At 41.0% G+C, this 22,225-nt stretch overlaps 1 protein-coding gene across 1 annotated transcript in view; it reads right to left on the bottom strand.

Annotated features, from left to right (window-relative positions):
- EIF2B3 (eukaryotic translation initiation factor 2B subunit gamma) overlaps positions 1-13,664 on the bottom strand; it is a 157,798-nt gene extending 144,134 nt beyond the window's left edge. The window contains exons 1-3 of the mRNA XM_029228142.1: positions 13,580-13,664; positions 7,853-8,009; positions 818-963 (exon numbers count right to left, since the gene is read on the bottom strand). Of these exons, the coding sequence (XP_029083975.1) occupies positions 818-963; positions 7,853-8,000 (294 nt within the window). The 5' untranslated portion in view covers positions 8,001-8,009; positions 13,580-13,664. The remainder of the gene's footprint in view (positions 1-817; positions 964-7,852; positions 8,010-13,579) is intronic.
- Between the last annotated feature and the right edge of the window lie 8,561 nt (positions 13,665-22,225).

Genomic DNA, 22,225 nt, shown 5'->3' with positions numbered 1-22,225 from the left:
CCCTCATATCCATAGACCCGTGTTAATTTCTTAATCAAAGGAGACTAAACATTCAAATATTATCATGTGGGGGAGCTGAAATTTTTGAAAGTTTCTTCGTACTTCCTTCCAGTCGATCTCTCATCTGCAGAGTCAACTGCTGGTCTGATTTCTATTACTATATATTAGTTTTGCTTATTCAGGAACTTTATATAAATGGAATCTCTTGAAGTATATTTGAAGTATATCTTTTTTATAAAGATGTACTATGACTGAAAAATATTGGAAACTAGCGACTGTAACAACTGTCTAAATCTTCACTAGTAACCAAACTAAAAAGCAGTTGAAACATGGGCAAGAAAGAACGTGGTGCAAGAATATATTTTTTAAAAAGCACTGTAGGAAGTTCCCTGGTGGTGCAGTGGTTAAGTATCCGCCTGCCAAGGCAGGGGACATGGGTTAGATCCCCAGTTCTGGAAGATCCCACATGCCACGGAGCAACTAAGCCTGTGCACCACAACTACTGAGCCTGCGCTCTACAGCCCGAGAGCCACAGCTACTGAGCCCACATGCCTAAAGCCCATGCTCCGCAACAAGAGAAGCCACTGCAATGAGAAGCCCTCGCACCGCAACGAAGAGTAGCCCCCGCTCGCCACAACTAGAGAAAAGCCTGCGCACAGTAGCAAAGACCCAATGGAGCCAAAATAAATAAATAAATAAAACAAAATAAAAAATAAAATATTAAGAAAAAAAAGCACTGTAAACTGCAATGCATTGGGAAAACATAAGATGATATTTATCTTCAATGAACAATAAAAATCAAGAAATAGTTTTTCACCTTAAGTTTCTGATATATGTGGCGCAGAGAATCTGCAGTTCCCATGTCAGCTTCATCAGGAATACACACAATATCTAGCTTCATTTTCATATTGAAGTCTGCACATAGAGCCTTTTGGACATCCCTGGTTGTAATGACAATGACTTCTATAGCATGAAAGAAAAAAAGAAGGAAAAACTCTCATTCATTTAGACAATGGTTACACTTTTTCAATTAGATTTGGTCTATTTCTAGATTTAGTAATAACAGCTAATATTATTGAGACTTTTCAACGTATTTTACATGCATTCTCTGAGTTAATTCTTACAGCAATCACATTTTACAAATGAGAAAACTTGGAGTAAAAGAAATGAAGTGACTTTGTTCAGGGTACTAAAACTAGTAAACGAGATCTAAGATAAAACTCGCGTCTGTATGATTAGAGCCCACGCTTTAACTAATACATTACACACCACTTCTTCCTGATGTAAAGAATTTAGAAGAGCATTTATCAAAGCATATACAAATAGGATCACATTTTAACTCTTCATTCACTCCAAAGAAAGAGCTATCACCACTCTCCATCAGACAGCCGTTAGTGCTTCACTGAGGATCACAATGAACCCAGTAACAGGCAGTTTCCACGTAATAGATGCCTTCACCTTATCCATGTAGCTATCAATTAATGACAGAAAACTTGGGGTTTTGTCATGGATCTTTGGCAGGGTAATGTAACCCACTGCAATATAACATGTGTTGCTGATATCTGAAGATCAGATTTTAGCACCTCTAAAGTATAACAATTTCCACTACTTGTTCCATGATAGTGCTCAATTATCTCTCCCTTTCACTATAATCATTCTCTTTTCTATTTTCTTCCCTTCTTTCTTCCTCTTTCTTTTTCAAATCATTTAACCTTTCTTCTTTCCTTCTCACTTTCTTCCTTCCCCCATTTGGCTTTCTTTCAGTCATTAACTCACTCATTCAACCAATAAGTACAAATACATTTAATATGTAAAGGACAAATAGGCACTGAAAATTCAAAAATGAACTAAACATGGTCCCCATTCTTAAGAAATGTAACATGGAAAAATTAGACATGGAAATGATTAATTAAGGAAGGCTTCATGGAAGGGATCGCCTCTGAGGCAGGCCATGATGAATTCAAGTCCAACAAAAATTTCTTTAGTACATACTGTACATAAAATGCTGATGTTACAAAGATGAATTAGACACAGTACCTGCTCTCAGGGAGATCAGTCTCCCATGCCACTAACTACAGCATAAAGCAGGCCTTGAGAGGTACTGAGATAGAAAAACAAAGTGTGATGAAAGCATAGAGGATGATTATGCTCTGATTAAAACCGTTTGTGATTAAAACTCTTTATGATTTCAAAGAGAAGGTGACACTTCCATAGGTTGGAGAGGACATTTTAGGTAGAGTGAAGGGAGTAACTATAAATACGGGACAGTCAGTCTCATAACTGGACCAGGAATCTTCCGTATGGAGAGAGACTAATGCTAAGCGGGGCTATGTTAACTTCCCTAAAATCACAAACAACATGAACAGAGTGAACATAGAGTTTACTGTTCAACTAAAGAATCCCATGTTTAGGAGACATTCTCCAAATTCTGACTGAGCCTCACTGAGAAGGAATTTTCTATATACCACAAAAGGTCATCACCAAGCATAACTAAAGATATATAGCAAAAGTAAAAAAAAAAAAGTTATAGATGACAAATCCATAAGAACTTACTAAAGGGAAGTAGTATATTTAAAAGTGTATTAAGATGTGTCCTTCACCTGTAAGACTGAGATCTAAAAAGAAAACCTTTTCTAAAACACATCTCTTTGGAACTTCCCTGGTGGCGCAGTGGTTAAGACTCCACACTCCCAATGCAGGGGGCCCAGGTTCGACTCCTGGTCAGGGAACTAGATCCCACATGCATGCCGCAACTAAGAGTTTACATTCGCATGCCACAACTAAGGAGCCTGTGAACCACACCTAAGACCCAGCACAACTGAATAAATATTTTTATTTTATTAAAATAAATATTTTTTGAAATGTTTAATTAAAAAAATAAAACACATCTCTTAAGGTCAATGTCATACAGACTACTGCAAAGAAGTGTTCATGGGTCTGTCTCAAGAAGGTATGAGTGGAATAAACACTGGATCACAACCCTGGGGCCCAGGATCTGGCACCACCTCCATCTGGTATTCTGATTTGCTATATCTAACTATAGGACACCTCAAACTCACTGTGGCCAAAGCCAAACTCATTGTCTTCGCTCAAACCTGTTCCTTGGGAAGCAACCTAAATGTCCATCAACAGAGGAATGGATAAAGAAGATGTGGTACATACATACAATGGCATATTACTCAGCCATAAATAGGAATGAAATTGTGCCATTTGCAGAGACGTGGATAGACCTAGAGACTGTCATATAGAGTGAAGTAAGTCAGACAGAGAAAAACAAATGTCGTATAATATCGCTTATACGTGGAATCTAGAAAAATGATACAGATGAACTTACACACAAAGCAGAAATAGTGACACAGATGTAGAGAACAAACGTATGGATACCAAGGGGGGAAGGGGGCGGTGGGATGAACTGGGAAATTGGGATTGACATATATACACTACTATGCATAAAACAGAAAACTAATGAGAACCTACTGTACAGCACAGGGAACTCTACTCAGTGTTCTGTGGTGACCTAAATGGGAAGGAAATCCAAAAAAAGAGGGGATATATGTATACATACAGCTGATTCACTTTGCTGTACAGCAGAAACTAACACAACATTGTAAAGCAACTATATTCCAATAAAAATTAATTTAAAAAAATAAAATAAAAGTCACCTGAAATGAAAAACAAAAAACCTGTTCCTTGTCCCATATTCCCTTTCCTATTACTGGCATCACCATCCACCTAGTTACCCAAGCAAAAAGTAGAAGGAATCTTCCCTTTCTTTCTGTTACCCATCCCCATTAATCAACAACTTTTTCAGATGGTCCTTCTTCTCCATCCTTAGTGCTAATGCCTTAGCTCAGACCCTCTTCATTGCTAGTGTGGACTTTGGTAACAATCTCCTAATTCGTCTCCCTGCTTATAGTCTTAACTCCTCCACACTGATTCTTCATAAAGCTTCCAAAGAAATTTTTAAAAAAATCTGAGTTGTCAAATTTATCACCATAAAGTTGTTCACAATATTTACTTATTATCTTTTTTGTTTGTTTTTTTGGCTGCACTGCATGGCTGTGGGAACTCAGTTCCCAGACCAGGGATTGAACCTGGGCCACAGCAGTGAAAGCACCAAATCCTAACCATTAGACTACCAGGTAACTCCCCTGCTCATTACCTTTTTAATGTCTATAGGATCTGTAGTGATGTTCCCTCTCTCATTCCTGCTATTAACAATTTGTGTTTTCTCTCCTTTTTCTGATCAGTCTAACTAAAGATTTAATAATTTTATTGATTTTTTTCAAAAAAACCCCCCATCTTCTGGTTTTACTGATCTTCTCTAACACTTTTGGTTTCTATCTCATTTATTTCTGCTCTTATTATTTTTATCTCCTTCTTTCTACTTATTTGGGTTTCATTTGCTCCTCTTTTTCCAGCTTGTCAAAGTAGAAGCTTAGATGATAATTTGAGACACTTTTTTCTTTTCTAACAGAGTGCTTAATGCTAAAAAATTTTCTCTAATCATTGCTTTAGCTATATCCCTCAAATTTTAATATACTGAATTTTTATTTTCAAAGTTCAAAATATTTTCTAATTTCCCTTGTGGTCAGATGGCCAAAAAGCACATGAAAAGATGCTCAACATCACTAATTATTAAAGAAATGCAAATCAAAACTACAATGAGGTATCACCTCACACTGGTCAGAAGGGCCATCATCAAAAAATCTACAAACAATAGATGCTGGAGAGGGTGTGGAGAAAAGGGAACCCTCCTACACTGTTGATGGGAATGTAAATTGATACAACCACTATGGAGAACAGTATGGAAGTTCCTTAAAAAACTAAAAATAGGGCTTCCCTGGTGGCACAGTGGTTGAGAGTCTGCCTGCCGATGCAGGGGACATGGGTTCATGCCCCGGTCCGGGAAGATCCCACATGCCGCGGAGCGGCTGGGCCCGTGAGCCATGGCCACTGGGCCTGCGCGTCCGGAGCCTGTGCTCCGCAACGGGAGAGCCCACAGCAGTGAGAGGCCTGCGTACTGCAAAAAAAAAAAAAACAACTAAAAATAGAACTACTATATGACCCAGCAATCCCACTCCTAGGCATATACTCGGAGAAAACAATAATTTGAAAAGATACATGCACCCCAATGTTCACTGCAGCACTATGTACAATAGCCAGGACATGGAAGCAACCTAAATGTTCATCAACAGAGGAATGGATAAAGAAGATGTGGTACATATATACAATGGAATATTACTCAGCCATAAAAAAGAACAAAATAATGCCATTTGCAGCAACATGGATGGACCTAGAGATTGTTATACTGAGTGAAGTCAGACACAGAAAGACAAATATCATATGATATCGCTTATATGTGGAATCTAAAAAAAGGGTACGAATGAACTTAGTTACAAAACAGAAGTAGAGTCACAGATGTAGAAAACCAAGGGGATGGGGGGTGTAAAATTGGGAGATTGGGATTGACATAGACACACTACTATATATAAAATAGATAACTAATAAGAACCTACTGTATAACACAGGGAACTCCTCAATTCTCTATAATGGCCTACATGGGAAAAGAATCTAAAAAATAGAGTGGATATATGTATAACTGATTCACTTTGCTGTACACCTGAAACTAACACAATGTTGTAAATCAACTATACTACAATAAAAATTAAAAAAAAATTTCCCTTGTGGTTTCTTCTTTGGGTTATGTAGAAATATGTGGTTTAATTTCCAAATACTTAGGGATTCTCTTGATACCTCTCTATTATTGATTTCTAATTTAACTCTACTGTGGTCAGAAAATATATTTTGTATGATTTTAATCTTTATAAATTTACTGAGACCTGTTTTATTTTTAAAAATATGGTCTATTTTGATAAAGGTTCTTAGCACTTGAAAAGGATGTGCATTCTCCTTTACTGGGTGCAATGTCTATAAATGTCAATGTTCTATACATGTCAATGTCTACAGTTTGACCTATAAAGGTCAAACGGTAGAAAATCCTAAGGAATCTACAAAAAGCTACAAGAATTAATAATAAGTGTATTTAGAAAAGTTACAGGATGCAAGGTCAGCATAAAGAAACTGTATTTTTATGTACTAGCAACAAACTTCTGGTAACTGGAATAATTACCATTTATGATAACATCAAAAATATCAACTACTTAGAAATAAATCTAACAAAATATGTGTAAGCCCTATACACCGAAAACTATAAAACACTGTTGAGAGAAATTACAAAAGACCTAAATAAATGGAGAGATATACCACGCTCCTGGATCAGAAGACTCAATATTATTACGATGTGAACTCTCTTCCTACTGATCTATGGATTCAATTCAATCTCAATCAAAATTAAAGCAACCCCTTTTTTTTTTTTTTTTTTTTGCTGTACGTGGGCCTCTCACTGTTGTGGTCTCTCCTGTTGCGGAGCACAGGCTCCGGACGCGCAGGTCCAGCGGCCATGGCTCACGGGCCCAGCCGCTCCGCGGCATGTGGGATCTTCCCGGACCGGGGCACAAACCCATGTCCCCTGCATCGGCAGGCGGACTCCCAACCACTGCGCCACCAGGGAAGCCCTAAAGCAGCCCTTTTTGTAGAAACTGATAAGCTGATTCTAAAATTTATATAAAGATGCAAAGGACTTAGAATAGTTAAAACACTAATTTAGGGCTTCCCTGGTGGACTCCCAACCACTGCGCCACCAGGGAAGCCCTAAAGCAACCCTTTTTGTAGAAACTGATAAGCTGATTCTAAAATTTATATAAAGATGCAAAGGACTTAGAATAGTTAAAACACTAATTTAGGGCTTCCCTGGTGGCGCAGTGGTTGGGAGTCCGCCTGCCGATGCAGGGGACACGGGTTCGTGCCCCGATCTGGGAAGATCCCACGTGCCGTGGAGCGGCTGGGCCTGTGAGCCATGGCCGCTGGGCCTGCACGTACTGCTCCGCAACGAGAGAGGCCACAACAGTGAGAGGCCTGCGTACAGCAAAAAACAAAACAAAACAAAACACTAATTTAAGCATATTAAACCTCGGTTTAAGCCTTTGACTGGTTCCCCACTGCTTTCAGGAAAAAAGAATCTAAACTCATCAGCATACAATACAAGGTCCTTCATAGCATGATCCCTGTTTACTTCTCTCATTACATCTACTCCTCCCCCCTTACACTTGATATTACAGCCAAATAAAATGAAAAGTAGCTGCCAGAACATGCTGTGCTGATCATTACTCTCTCTCTGCATACATTATTATTTCTGTATGGAATGCTCTCTCCACACTGGTAGGCCTGGTAATCTATTTTTCAAGACTCAATTCAAGGGTCAGCTACTCTGTAAGCCTTCTCTGAATCCCTCAAGTAGAAACAGCAACTTCCTTATAACAAGCACTTATAATGTGCCTCTGTTATAACATTTATCACATTACACGACGATAATCTGTTTACATGTGTATCTTTCCAATAGACTTTAAGGTTCTAGAAATCAGGGTCTGAGTTAATATTTTCAATTCTGTACCCTAGTGCTTAATATATTACCTGGCACATACAGGTTCTCAGTGAGTACTGACTATGAGGCACTTGTATTCCTCATATCATGTTCTGACATCCTTCCAGGGTTCATCTTAGATCACCGTGGAGACTAGCTCCAAAAAAGTAACACTTAGCACTATCTTCTCAACCTTTTTTCACACAGCGATAGAGTACTCCTGAGTTCCTAATTTAAAGAGGCCAGTCTCCAGCCAACACTGAGTCCTAGTCTTTTTTCATTCGTCCTGTCTCACCCTCATAAAACTGACAAATCACTGGGATCAAACACCCTAAAAGTTTTATGAGTACATGTCATTGCCATACTCACCTTCAAATCCAATACGTTCAAGCAGATTCAATGGGTACCAAATTAAAGGTTTGTTCCCAACTGGAAGCAGAGGTTTGGGAATACCGGAAGTCAGGTCTGTCATCCGAGATCCCCCTCCAACTGCCATTACTACTGCTTGAAATTCCATTTTTACAAACTGCAATCACAGAGAAAAACAAGAGAAAAAGAAGTAACAAAAATCAAAGCATACACAGTATTAATCCTATTTTTAGTTAGGTTATTGATATCCACTTATGACAAATACATCATTTCCAACTCCAATAACCAGAATAAGAAAGACTCCTTAGCTACAGTATAAACATCACATTTATTCTATTCTATTACTCACGGATATATACTCTCAGCTCCAGCCTGGGGAGATGGGCTGGAGGAGAAATATGAATTAAGAAAACAAAAAATCTGGCCCTTGTTCTTGAGTTGCTCACAATTAAGTGAAGACAAATAGAGTAAATTACAATATATTATCATTAATGCCATGGCAGGTATACATCCAAGATGCAGTAGGCATGTATAGTGACGGTAACACCTAAGTCTTCCTAGAAATGATGGAAGGCTTTACAGGAAAGTAATGCTTGAGCTGACTCTTAAAGGAGTAAGAGTTTACCAAGTTGTTTTCTGATATGTGAGTTCATATTCCTTGAAAAAAATTTAAAACTTCTGACTAGAATTAACAGCACATTAGATCTCGGAAAAGTGTGAAATGAGTTAAGATTCTTCTAATAATCCAGCCATTTGCTCCCATTTTCTCATTACCCCCAACTTGAAAGATATCACTATAAACACAAAGGTAGGCTTGTATCTTAACCTAGATTTGCAGAGCCCAATTGCAGAAACAAACCAAATTAACTCCTTTTTTTCACATTCAAGGTAATAAATGAACCTGTTTGACATTCAAAAGAATCTCTTTACAGCAGCTACCACAGAAGAGAGGCACAATAAAAGATCATAAATCAAAACCTCAACAAAATACTAGCAAACAGAATCCAACAGCACATTAAAAGGATCATACACCATGATCAAGTGGGGTTTATACCAGGAATGCAAGGATTCTTCAGTATACGCAAATCAATGAATGTGATAAGCCATATTAACAAATTAAAGGAGAAAAACCATATGTTCATATCAATAGATACAGAAAAAGCTCTTGACAAAATTCAACACCCATTTATGATAAAAACCTCCAGAAAGTAGGCATAGAGGGAACTTAACTCAACATAATAAAGGCCGTATATGACAAACCCACAGCCAACATCGTCCTCAATGGTGAGAAACTGAAATCATTTCCACTAAGATCAGGAACAAGACAAGGTTGCCCACTCTCACCACTCTTATTCAACATAGTTTTGGAAGTTTTAGCCACAGCAATCAGAGAAGAAAAGGAAATAAAAGGAATCCAAATCGGAAAAGAAGAAGTAAAACTGTCACTGTTTGCAGATGACATGATACTATACATAGAGAATCCTAGAGATGTCACCAGAAGACTACTAGAGCTAATCAATGAATTTGGAAAAGTAGCAGGATACAAAATTAATGCACAGAAATCTCTTGCATTCCTATACACTAATGATGAAAAAGCTGAAAGAGAAATTATGGAAACACTCTCATTTACCATTACAACAAAAAGAATAAAATACCTAGGAATAAACCTACCTAAGGAAAAGAAAGACCTGTATGCAGAAAACTATAAGACACTGATGAAAGAAATTAAAGATGATACCAACAGATGGAGAGATATACCATGTTCTTGGATTAGAAGAATCAACATTGTGAAAATGACTATACTACCCAAAGCAATCTACAGATTCAATGCAATCCCTATCAAACTACCGAGGACATTTTTCATAGAACAAAAAATTTCACAATTTGTATGGAAACACAAAAGATCCCGAATAGCCAAAGCAATCTTGAGAACGAAAAACGGAGCTGGAGGAATCAGGCTCCCTGACTTCAGACTATACTACAAACCTACAGTAATCAAGACAGTATGGAACTGGCACAAAAACAGAAATATAGATCAATGGAACAGGAAAGAAAGCCCAGAGATAAACCCACGCACATATGGTCATCTTATTTTTGATAAAGGAGGCATGAATATACAGTGGAGAAAAGACAGCCTCTTCAATAAGTGGTGCTGGGGAAACTGGACAGCTACATGTAAAAGAATGAACTTAGAACACTCCCTAATACCATACACAAAAATAAACTCAAAATGGATCAAAGACCTAAATGTAAGGCCAGACACCGTAAAACTCTTAGAGGAAAACACATGCAGAACACTCTCTGACATAAATCACAGCAAGATCCTTTTTGACCCACCTCCTAGAGAAATGGAAATAAAAATAAACAAATGGGACCTAATGAAACTTAAAAGCTTTTGCACAGCAAAGGAAACCATAAACAAGACGAAAAGACAACCCTCAGAATGGGAGAAAATATTTACAAATGAAGCAACTGACAAAGGATTAATCTCCAAAATATACAAGCAGCTCATGCAGCTCAATTTCAAAAAAAAGAAACAACCCAATCCAAAAATGGGCAGAAGACCTAAACAGACATTTCTCCAAAGAAGATATACAGATTACCAACAAACACATGAAAGGATGCTCAACATCACTAATCATCAGAGAAATGCAAATCAAAACTTTAATGAGATATCACCTCACACCGGTCAGAATGGCCATCATCAAAAGATCTACAAACAGGGCTTCCTTGGTGGCGCAGTGGTTGAGAGTCCGCCTGCCGATGCAAGGGACACGGGTTCGTGCCCCGGTCCGGGAGGATCCCACATGCCGCGGAGTGGCTGGGACCGTGAGCCATGGCCGCTGAGCCTGCGCGTCCAGAGCCTGTGCTCCGCGGCGGGAGAGGCCGCAGCAGTGAGAGGCCCGGGTACCGCAAAAAAAAAAAAAAAAAAAAAATCTACAAACAGTAAATGCTGGAGAGGGTGTGGAGAAAATGGAACCCTCTTGCACTGTTGGTGGGAATGTAAATTGATACAGCCACTATGGAGAACAGTATGGAGGTTCCTTAAAAAACTAAAAGTAGAACTACCATACGACCCAGCAATCCCACTACTGGGCATATATCCTGAGAAAACCATCATTCAAAAAGAGTCATGCACCACAACGTTCATTGCAGCTCTACCTACAACAGCCAGGACATGGAAGCAACCTAAGTGTCCATCGACAGATGAATAAAGAAGATGTGGCACATATATACAATGGAATATTACTCAGCCATAAAAAGAAATGAAATTGAGTTATTTGTAGTGAGGTGGATGGACCTAGAGTCTGTCATACAGAGTGAAGTAAGTCAGAAATAGAAAAACAAATACCATATGCTAACACACATATAATCTTAAAAAAAAGGTTCTGGGCTTCCCTGGTGGCACAGTGGTTGGGGGTCTGCCTGCCGATGCAGGGGGCGCGGGTTCGTGCCCTGGTCCAGGAGGATCCCACGTGCCGCGGAGCGGCTGGGCCCGTGAGCCATGGCCGCTGAGCCTGTGCGTCCGGAGCCTGTGCTCCGCAACGGGAGAGGCCACAATAGTGAGAGGCCCGCGTACCGCAAAAAGAGAATGGAGTTGACACGGGGAGGAGGAAGGGTAAGCTGGGACGAAGTGAGAGAGTGGCATGGACATACATACACTACCAAATGTAAAATAGATAGCTAGTGGGAAGCAGCCGCATAGCACAGGGAGATCAGCTCGGTGCTTTGTGACCACCTAGAGGGGTGGGATAGGGAGGGTGGGAGGGAGATGTAAGAGGGAGGAATATGGGGATATATGTATATGTATAGCTGATTCACTTTGTTATACAGCAGAAACTAACACACCATTGTAAAGCAATTATACTCCAATAAAGACGTTAAAAAAATCACAAATCCTTATTGATTTAAAAGTACTCTTTGACTTACAACCAATGATGTAACCTTTCAAAAACAAGTGTTAAATTCAACGTTTAGAAAAAAAAATTATTTAACACCAAACTGGCAAATAATGTTGCACCTTTACCATAATTGTGATCAGTGCTGTGCTCCTCACATCAGTATCTAACCTACAACACTCACACCCTGTACACCCAAGCACAAAGTGAAGGCTCTTGCCCAACATCCACAACTTAAAGATGTGGTAATTTCAATTCCAGCAGGCACTGCCTCAGATTGGAATTTAACTTCAATCTGGCACTGTATAACTCCCATAACATCTGATGTTATGTTGAAAAGAACTCTGGACCCTTAAGGGTCAAAAGACCTGAGTCTGAGTTCTGGTTCTGCCACTTACAGGTGAGGTAAGAAGGGGCCTGACATTTAAAACTCTCAGCGTCCTCAGTTTCTAGAAGGGAGACTGGTGGTTAAGTTCACAGGCCCTCAAGCTAGACTGCCTGGGTCTGAATTCTAGTTCTACCATGAATTAGCTGTGTGATCCAGGGCAAGCTACATAACTTCTCCACCTCAGTCTTCTTAATTTTCTAAGATGAGAATAATTAGTTTCTACTTCACACAGATTTATAAATATTAAATGAGTTAATCTATGTAAAGCACACATAATAACGTCAATCCCATGACAAGCATTATGTGTTTGATATTCGACAGGTCATGGAAGCCTTCTGTGCCAGCTGAACCATAATTCTGGTCCCTGTATTGCTATTCTTGCTTCCTAGGTTGCCTTTCTCCTGTGCCTAGTATTTAATTACCTATTAGACTTTTAAGACTTAGTTCAAGAACCACCTTGCCTAAAAAGCCATTCCTATCCGTTCCCACCCTCCTGGAGAAGTAAATCTTTCCTCCTTAAGTGCTTCTACTCTATGTACAGATCATCTCTACCTTTACAGGCTGTATTGCGCATTTATTTAAATGTCTATTTTCTATGAGTTCCTTGACTGTCACTGCTGTATCCCCAGTACTTGACACAACTCCGTCAGATGCTAGGCACTCCATCAGTGCTCTGTGGAATGAGCATCCGTGAACCTCACAACCCCGTGGTAAGACTCAAGCTCAAACATTAGAACCCAGATCACTAGGTTCACAGAGGTTCTGCTCTCAATGAGGCTCTGGGTGATAATCATGAACATAACCACCCATGATACCAGGCAGCCTGTCAAATGTCTCAGTGTCACTACCACGACTCTGGGTGATGGGAATCAAGGCAAAGACGCGTTAGCCACTCAAGTTTTAAAGGGGGTGTCATGGCATCCCAGACCTGCCTCCGTCATAGTACTCACTGCCTTCTCCCTTTGTAAACTGGTAAGATAAAACACCGTATCATAACTGATCTCTCAGCCAGACCTTATTGTATTTCACTGTCTTGCACCTAAACAACCAAAAACAGAATAAATAAACGAAGGACTTCAGTGTAAAGGACTAGGCACTGTGCTCAGGGCGTCTGCTCCTGGGTCTGGTGCTCACTCGCTGAGACTTCTAGCAGATCCTCCCCTCCCTGAAACTCAGTTTCCCCATCTGTTGCACGAGGTGGCTGGCTCGGATTCTCCCCGAGCTTCCTTCTAGTTTGGGCACTTGGCTCTGCGGCCGGGTCGGGCAGGCACTCGAGCTGGCGACTCACTCTGCACCCCCGCCAGCCGCTCAGGCCCTCCTTAACCAGGCTCGAGGAGCCCACCTCTCTCCGGTGCAGCGAGGCCCGGCGGCCTCCACCGCGCGGCTCACCCCGCCAGCCAGCTCGTGCGCAGCCTGGCAGCGCACCAGCCGCAGCTTTACCTCAGGTCCCCGCGCGCCACAACCGCTCGCTCGGGTGGCTCCCCACGCCGCCACCGACTGACAGCCCAAAAGCGCAGGCGCGCGATGGCCGGGCAGATCGATGGGACGAGCTGGGCAGGTCCGCGGAGAAGGAACGAGCACCGAGTGATAGATGCCGGCCAAGAAGGGCACGGCGGGGAGGAGGGGAGGAGGCGAGGAGGCGGGGCCGCCTGAGCCTTTTCGTTCGTTCACACATCACCAAGGCCCATTGAGCGTCCCTCACAGGGCAGGGGAACTAGTCATAGCCTCTTCCTTCAGGCAGTTCTCCTTCTAGGACCTGGACTCAACTGCCACTCTGCGAAAAGAGAGCTCTTTGGGAGCTGCGGTTTGGGGCTAGCCAGTGGAGAACTCACCAAGGATTGCCAAGGTTTTCTATGTCCAGTGAGGTCTAATGTGGCGACTCAACGTTGGCTTTCTGAACCAGACTATTATGGTATGGAAAACATCCACTTGTAGCCATCAAAACGGTCGGGGGTGTGGGATTAGGGAAGATCTCATTGAGATGGTGACACTGAACAGTGGCTTGGAGAGAGTGAGTCAAATGTATATCTTGGGTAAGAGCCTTCCCAGAAGACTAGCCAGCAAGTGTAAAGGTCCTGAAGAGAGATGGCAAGTTCAAAGAACAGCAAGGAGACCAATATGGCTAAAGCAAAGTAAGCCAGGGTGAGAGTGGATGATGGTAGAGGAGGCTAGAGAGGCAATGGGGAGAGGGTGAAGAATTCAGATCCTGTGGGTCTTGTAGGCCGTTGTGAAGACCTTGAATTATGCAGAGGAGCAGCGATATAACAGTTTTTAAAAGGATCACTTTGGTTGCTGTGTTGAGAACAGACTCCCTGGAAGCAGGGGCAACTGCATGAAAGAACCCAAACACCTGAGTCTAGACTCCAACAGTTGTGAGAGATAATAATAAAATATTTTTTTTGTTTTAAGCAGTAAATTTTGACACAGATTGTTAAGCTACATTATCTGATTTTTTTTTCTTTTTTTTTTTTGCTTTGCTGCGTGGCTTGCGGGGATCTTACCAGGGATTGAGGCCAGGCCAGGGCAGTGAAAGCGCTGAGTCCTAACCACAGGACCACCAGGGAATTCCCTAAACTACATTGGATAGCAGGAACAATGGTCATTCTCTCACACACACATTCCTGCAATTTCCTAATCTTTTGGAAGCTTCCTCTTTTTCTATCCATCTCTTAAATCTTGAGTTGCCTTAGCTCCCTGCCAGTTAGGAGGCAGAGTCTAATTTCTGCAATAAAAATAAACGAGTTTGACTTCATTCAACAATATTTTTTGCGTGCCTAATATGTGCCAACCATTATCTTAGATGCTAGATGCTGGGGATACAGCAATCAATGAGAAAGATAGGACTTGTAATTTTCCTCAGACTTTCAGCCAGAAGAATAGGAGCTCAGCTTAGAACTTACTAAGAAAAAGTCCTGAGCCACATCCATAAAACCAGCATATCCCTGCCCTGCCTCTCCTTCACTTTAGAATGCTGGTGATGAGTTATTGGAAAATTATTTGTTTTAACTCAAAGCACTGAGTTGGTAAAAGGGAGCCGAGCCGTGAAGTGATTGATTTGGCCACAAGAGACCTGAAACTTGACTACCCTTTCCTTCTGCAGCAAGATTCTCTTTCCTTGGTATTAGCCCAAGCAAGCAGAAGCCTTGGGAATTATAGCATGGTTTTGAGGTAAGAACTAGTTACGAAGGAAGAACAGCACTCCACTCAACTTCATATCTGTCATTCATTTTTTTTTTTTTTTTTTTTTTTTTTGCGGTAAGCGGGCCTCTCACTGTTGTGGCCTCTCCCGTTGCGGAGCACAGGCTCTGGACGCGCAGGCTCAGCGGCCATGGCTCACGGGCCCAGCTGCTCTGCGGCATGTGGGATCCTCCCGGACCAGAGCACGAACCCGCGTCCCCTGAATCGGCAGGCGGGCTCCCAACCACCGTGCCACCAGCGAAGACCCTGTCATCCATTTTTTAAAATTTAATTTATTTTTTATACAGCAGGTTCTTATTAGTTATCTTTTTTATGCATGTTAGTGTATACATGTCAATCCCAATCTCCTAATTCATCCCACCACCACCCACACACACTTTCCCCCCTTGGTGTCCATATGTTCTCTACATCTGTGTCTCTATTTCTTCCTTGCAAACCAGTTCATCTGTACCATTTTTCTAGATTCCACATATATGCGTTAATATACGATATTTGTTTTTCTCTTTCTGACTTACTTCACTCTGTATGACAGTCTCTAGGTCCATCCACGTCTCTACAAATGACCCAGTTTCGTTCCTTTTTATGGCTGAATAATACTCCATTGTATATATGTACCACATCTTCTTTATCCATTCGTCTGTCGATGGGCATTTAGGTTGCTTCCATGACTTGTCTATTGTAAATAGTGCTTCAATGAACATTGGGGTGCATGTGTCTTTTTGAATTACGGTTTTCTCTGGGTGTATGCCCAGTAGTGGGATTGTGGGGTCATGTGGTAATGCTATTTTTACCTTTTTAAGGAACCTCCATACTGTTCTCCATAGTGGCTGTATCAATTTACATTCCCACCAACAGTACAAGAGGGTTCCATCATCCTTTTTTTTTTTTTTTTTTTTTTGCGGTACGCAGGCCTCTCACCGTTGTGGCCTCTCCCGTTGCGGACGCGCAGGCTCAGCGGCCGTGGCTCATGGGCCCAGCCGCTCCGTGGCATGTGGGATCTCCCCGGACCGGGCACGAACCCGCATCCCCTGCATCGGCAGGCGGACTCTCAACTACTGCGCCACCAGGGAAGCCCCTATCACCCATTTTAAATGCTCATGTTTAAACTAGCAAATGTTTTTCAGGGAGCTAGAGGACTTTCTCCTCTAGTTGAGGAAAGTAGTTGAGGGATTACTTCAGTTTAAACTCACTTTAAATTATTCCCTTAGGGCAGCAGTTCTCAAACATTTTGGTCCCTGGACCCTTTACACTCTTAAAAATTATTGGGTGTAAAGCAACTATACTCCAATAAAAATTAGTTGAAAAAAAATATTGGGGGCTTCCCTGGTGGCACAGTGGTTAAGAATCGCCTGCCAATGCAGGGGACACAGGTTTGAACCCTGGTCCGGGAAGATCCCACATGCCACGGAGCAACTAAGCCCATGCACCACAACTACTGAGCCTGTGCTCTAGAGCCCGTGAGCCACAACTACTGAGCCCTCATGCTGCAACTACTGAAGCCCACGCGCCTAGAGCCCGTGCTCTGCAACAAGAGAAGCCACCGCAATAAGAAGCCCATGCACCACGAGGAAGAGGAGCCCCTGCTCGCCACAACTAGAGAAAGCCCGCGCTCAGCAACGAAGACCCAATGCAGCCAAAAATAAATAAATAAAATAAATTTCTGAAAAGAAAAATGATTGGGAACCCCAAAGAACGTTTGTTTGTATAGATTATATCTGTTGATATCTATCATATTAAAAATTCAAACTGAGAAATTTTAAAAACAGTAATTCATAAAAAATTGAAACAATTAAACCTATTACATGGTAACAGTAACATTTTAATGAAAACATAACTATGTTTCCAAAGCAAAAAAATTAGTGAGAAGAATGCAATGGTTTCATTCATCTTTTTGCATGTCTCATTAATGTCTGGCTTAATAGAGAACAGCTGAATTTTCTCATCAGTTGTTTTGGGTGATGAAAACCCGACCTCACACAGATACATCGTTGGAAAAGGGAAAGATATTTTAATAGCATTTGTCAGATAATGTGGGTATTCTTCGATACTACACACCAAACTCAATAAGTGGTAGTTTGTTAAAGATTAGTTGCGATGTAGAATCATTTATATCAATGGCCATTTTGTACTCTGTTATAATACTTGCATTTTGAATGGGCATTTTACCCATGCATGATTTTGCAACCTGATGCATTGATCATTTGTAAAATACTGGTTCACTAGGTTATGTAGATCTTCCCAATATTGACTCATTATACAATATTTTTAAAGTCACATTTGTTAATATCACCACCAATCTCATTAGAAAAGTCCTTAGGAATGTTGGCAAGCTTGCGATGACAAATACAAGTTTCCCAGACTTCTGATTTTCTCTTGAAATCTCAAATATTATCGTTAGTGGTTTTCTTTGAAGTGACTGGCTTACTTCACTCTTTTTTTTTTTGTTTTGCGGTACGCTGGCCTCTCACTGTTGTGGCCTCTCCCGTTGCAGAGCACAGGATCCGGACGCGCAGGCTCAGCGGCCATGGCTCACGGGCCCAGCAGCTCCGCGGCATGTGGGATCTTCCCGGACCGGGGCATGAACCCGTGTCCCCTGCATCGGCAGGCGGACTCTCAACCACTGCGCCACCAGGGAAGCCCGCTTCACTCATTTTTGTTAATTTTTTGTCCACAGTTTGTCAGTTGTTCTTTCAAGTAAATATAGTGTTTTGTGAAAAAAGCAGTAGTTCAAAAATCAAACAATGGCCCAAGTGCTTTTCTGGAGACAACTATCATACTTCTTTCATATATGCACAGAAGTTTTACATGTGTACTTCCTGTTTCGTCACATAGAATATTAAAAAGATGTGTACTCAAGGACAAAGATTTAATAAAATTATTTTATTGCCTCATCAAAGACATTAAGTGAAACTTACTTTATTTTTTTATTTTAATTTTTATTTTTATTGCAAGTGTGTGGCAGTGAAGAATACAGTGACTATTAATACAGTTTGGTATCTCTGATTTGATTGATGCTAAAGCACCAGCAGTTTTATCCACCATTGCTTTTGTACCATCAGTGCAGATATCAGTGCAGGGAAAGAGGCAGATAGTGTCTTAGTATTATTATAAAAATAGCCTTGGGGCTTCCCTGGTGGCGCAGTGGTTGAGAGTCCGCCTGCCGATGCAGGGGACACGGGTTCGTGCCCTGATCTGGGAAGATCCCACATGCCGCGGAGCAGCTGGGCCCGTGAGCCATGGCTGCTGAGCTTGTGCGTCCGGAGCCTGTGCTCCTCAACGGGAGAGGCCACAACAGTGAGAGGCCTGCGTACCGCAAAAAAAAAAATAATAATAATAAATAAAAATAGCCTTGACCTGATAGATCCCCTGAAAGGGTCTTGGGGACTCGCTGAGGTCCACGGAGCTTACTTTAAGAACTGCTGCAAAAAAAAAAAAAAAAAAAAAAAGAACTGCTGCCTCATGGACTTTTTGCTGGCTCCCACTGCTTCTAGTCCTTACATTATGGCACTCACCACAAAGGATTGTCATCTCCTTTTTCATGTCTTCTGTATCACACTGGGAGCCCCCTAAGGACAAAGGCTGTATCTTATTTACTTCTCTCTCCACAGATCCTAGCACAGCATCTGGGACATGCTAAGTAGTAATACTAAACAAATTAGAAATTTCTCAGAAATTTCCGCTTGTCCTCCGATTTGGTGGTAGGAAAGCTGGGCTGAGGGCCTGGGTCGCTGATAACATCTCTTCTTCCGAACACTTCTTTTCACTAAGTCAATCTACACTATTAGCCCTCATGCCTAGCCTCATTCTTATTATTTACTTTTAATTATTAATTACATAGGAAGTATTTAATAAATGCTTATTGAATACAGGCTATTCCCTATAATGTTTGTTTCCTGTTCACATTTCTTCCCTAAGGGACATTTATGTGTATGTGTTTGTATGTGGTGGGGAAACAGTTTAAGAAGGTCAAGCTCTAAAGTTCTTCTTAAACTATGGGAGACAAAAGAAACCTTTCAAAAGTTGGGCCTTGGCTCAGAAATACTCTTCCCACGGTCTGCAAGAGATCTCTCTTTGGGAATTTACTGGCCACATCACAATATTCATCTACTCCGTCTGGCTGAGGACTTGTCAGTGGGGCAGGGGATTATTATTCTTAGAGTGCTGAGTGAAAGATAAAAGTGAAAAGAGAAACTCTACTTTGGCAACCAATTGCAGGTCCCAAAATATTTGTGTTTTATTTTTGTACATAAGCCCAGCAGTTTCCTATTAGATTCATGACAAGTTAGAGACCAAATGATGCTCCAGTGTTTACATAAAGAGCTTGGAAAGAATCTTCATTAACTAGGAATTCAATATTTCCTTTCAAGCACACAGAATTTTCATTGTTGGTGGTTTTGAAGGTCAGAATCTGGACATTTATGCTCTAAACTGATGGGCCAACTTTAAAAATAAGTGATTTAATCAATTTTTAAATTTTCTTCCTTTATTGAAAAACTTTTCAGATGGCTGATTTTCCTTGGTTTTAAATTGGAAAGTATGGTTTATTGGCCACAGTTCATTTATTTATTGAACAACTATTTATTGAGTGACTACTATGTGCCAAGAATAGTTTTAGGCTCTTAGAATATATTAGTGAACAAAAAAGGATCCAGCCTTCATTGTAGCAGGGAGAGGCAGCATAAATTATAAGGAAGTTTAAATAATAAATGAGTAAACTGTACCATATACTAAAATGTGATAAGTACTTTGGGAATATGAAGAAGTTAGGCAGGGAGGAGGGACAGGGAGAGGGAGAACACCATATTGACAGCATAAAGTCTTAGAATTTTATAGAGGTTATTGAAATTTGTGATCTATGTCTCATTTAAATCTTTCCACAACTTAAAAAATATTATTTATTTATTTATTTATTTGGTTGTGCCAGGTCTTTGTTGCGGCTTGAGGGCTCCTTACTTGTGGCTTGAGACCTCCTTAGTTGCAGCTCACCAGCTTAGTTGTGGCATGCAAACTCTTCGTTGCGACATTCATGTGGGATCTAGTTCCCCAACCAGGGATCAAACCCAGGCCCCCTGCATTGGGAGCACAGAGTCTTAACCACTGCGCCATCAGGGAAATCCTTTTCCACAACTTTCTATCTAATAAATTCAGAAATAGATGCAAAAGGAACAAGTGACATCAGTAAAAATGGTGAAGTTCCTCCAAAAATTCTCTCCTCCATAAAAGCAAATTGTAAGAATCAACTTGGATCATGTTGGATGTGCATCCATGAATGAACAATCATGTCACTTTTTAAAGTCTGTTGGTAATTAGTCACTGCACATCTCTTATTCAGTTCATTCATAGACAGCAAAGAATATAGTTGTGTTGCTTCCTTGTCTTCCAGTGATAAACCCATGTGACATTAAAAAGAAAAAAGGATAATTGAGAATTGGCCAACAAAATGAAAGTGCAGCAAATAAATGAGAAGTGATAATGCTGGAAGTGAAATTCAAATTGAGCATAAATGGAGTTGTATCATGGGGAAGTTAACACTTCTGTCTTGAAAGAGTATAGATATGCAGCCAGAAGGACTTAGTGAGGGCAAGCTTATCCACATAAATGAGGAAAGTGGCTGTGACAAAAAGGATGAAGTTGTCCCAGAGGAAGTGATGTCAGCAACAACTTCACATGAAAAGAATTCTCAGAGAGATTTCATGAGATTGAAAGTACAAAGAATAAAATGTTGGAAGGTGATCCAAACTTAGAGAGGAGTATGACCATTCACCAAGACTTAGAGTAGATGCTTGCTCCATATTACAAGACAAGAAAAAAGAGGCAAGCACTATTCAAACTACTCTTGATAAGCGTTTTACAAAGAAAGAAATTTAATTCTTAAATCTTCTAAATGCTTTAGATTTCAATGTACTAAATAACCATTAGTTTTACTAGTTTTTCGTTTCCTTGTACATTTATAATTGTAGGAGAGTTTTTAATGTTTTAACAAAACATTTGTCATGGAAGAGTGGTAATTTCCCACATTGATTATTATTATTTTTTTAAAGTTATTTATTTATTTGGTTTTTTGTTTATTTATTTATTTACTTTTGGCTGCATTGGGTCTTCGTTGCTGTGCGCGGGCTTTCTCTAGTTGCGGTGAGCGGGGGCTATTCTTTGTTGCGGTGCGCAGGCTTCTCATTGAGGTGGCTTCTCTTGTTGTGGAGCACGGGCTCTAGATGCGCAGGCTTCAGTAGTTGCAGCATGTGGGCTCGGTAGTTGTGGCTCACAGGCTCTAGAGCGCAAGCTCAGCAGTCTCAGCGCACGGGCTTTGTTGCTCCGCGGCATGTGGGATCTTCCTGACCAGGGATCAAACCTGTGTCCCTGCATTGACAGGTGGATTCTTAACCACTGCGCCATCAGGGAAGCCCCTCCCCCCACTTGATTATTAAGATCTCTTTGCATGGTTTCAAAGTGCAGGATCATTTTTACAGCCTGGCACTACTGTGCAAAACGAAGATTTCTTATATATTAAAATTTAGCGTACAATGATGATAAGCACGTGAAAACGCAGCATTTCAAAGCAATGGTAAAGGATAGGTACTTCACAAAAGGAAGCTGAGGGACTTCCCTGGTGGTCCAATGGGTAAGACTCTGCGCTCCCAATGCAGGGGGCCTGGGTTTGATCCCTGGTCAGGGAACTAGATCCTGCATGCATGCCACAACTAAGAGTTTGCATGCCACAGTGAGAAGTGTGCGTGCCACAACGAAGATCCTGCGTGCCACAACTAAGACCCGGTGCAGCCTAAATAAATAAATACTTTTTAAAAATTACTGTTAAAAAAAAAAAAAGGAAGCTGAGGAAACTGGCAAAGGATTTGGAAAACCTGTGGCTGTTGTCTACTGTCCATGGTC

The sequence above is a fragment of the Monodon monoceros genome, unplaced genomic scaffold (assembly GCF_005190385.1).
Source record: "Monodon monoceros isolate NGI ecotype Baffin Bay Population unplaced genomic scaffold, NGI_Narwhal_1 Super_Scaffold_18, whole genome shotgun sequence".
NCBI classification, from domain to species: domain Eukaryota; kingdom Metazoa; phylum Chordata; class Mammalia; order Artiodactyla; family Monodontidae; genus Monodon; species Monodon monoceros.
This window is presented reverse-complemented; position numbering and strand designations above follow the sequence as displayed.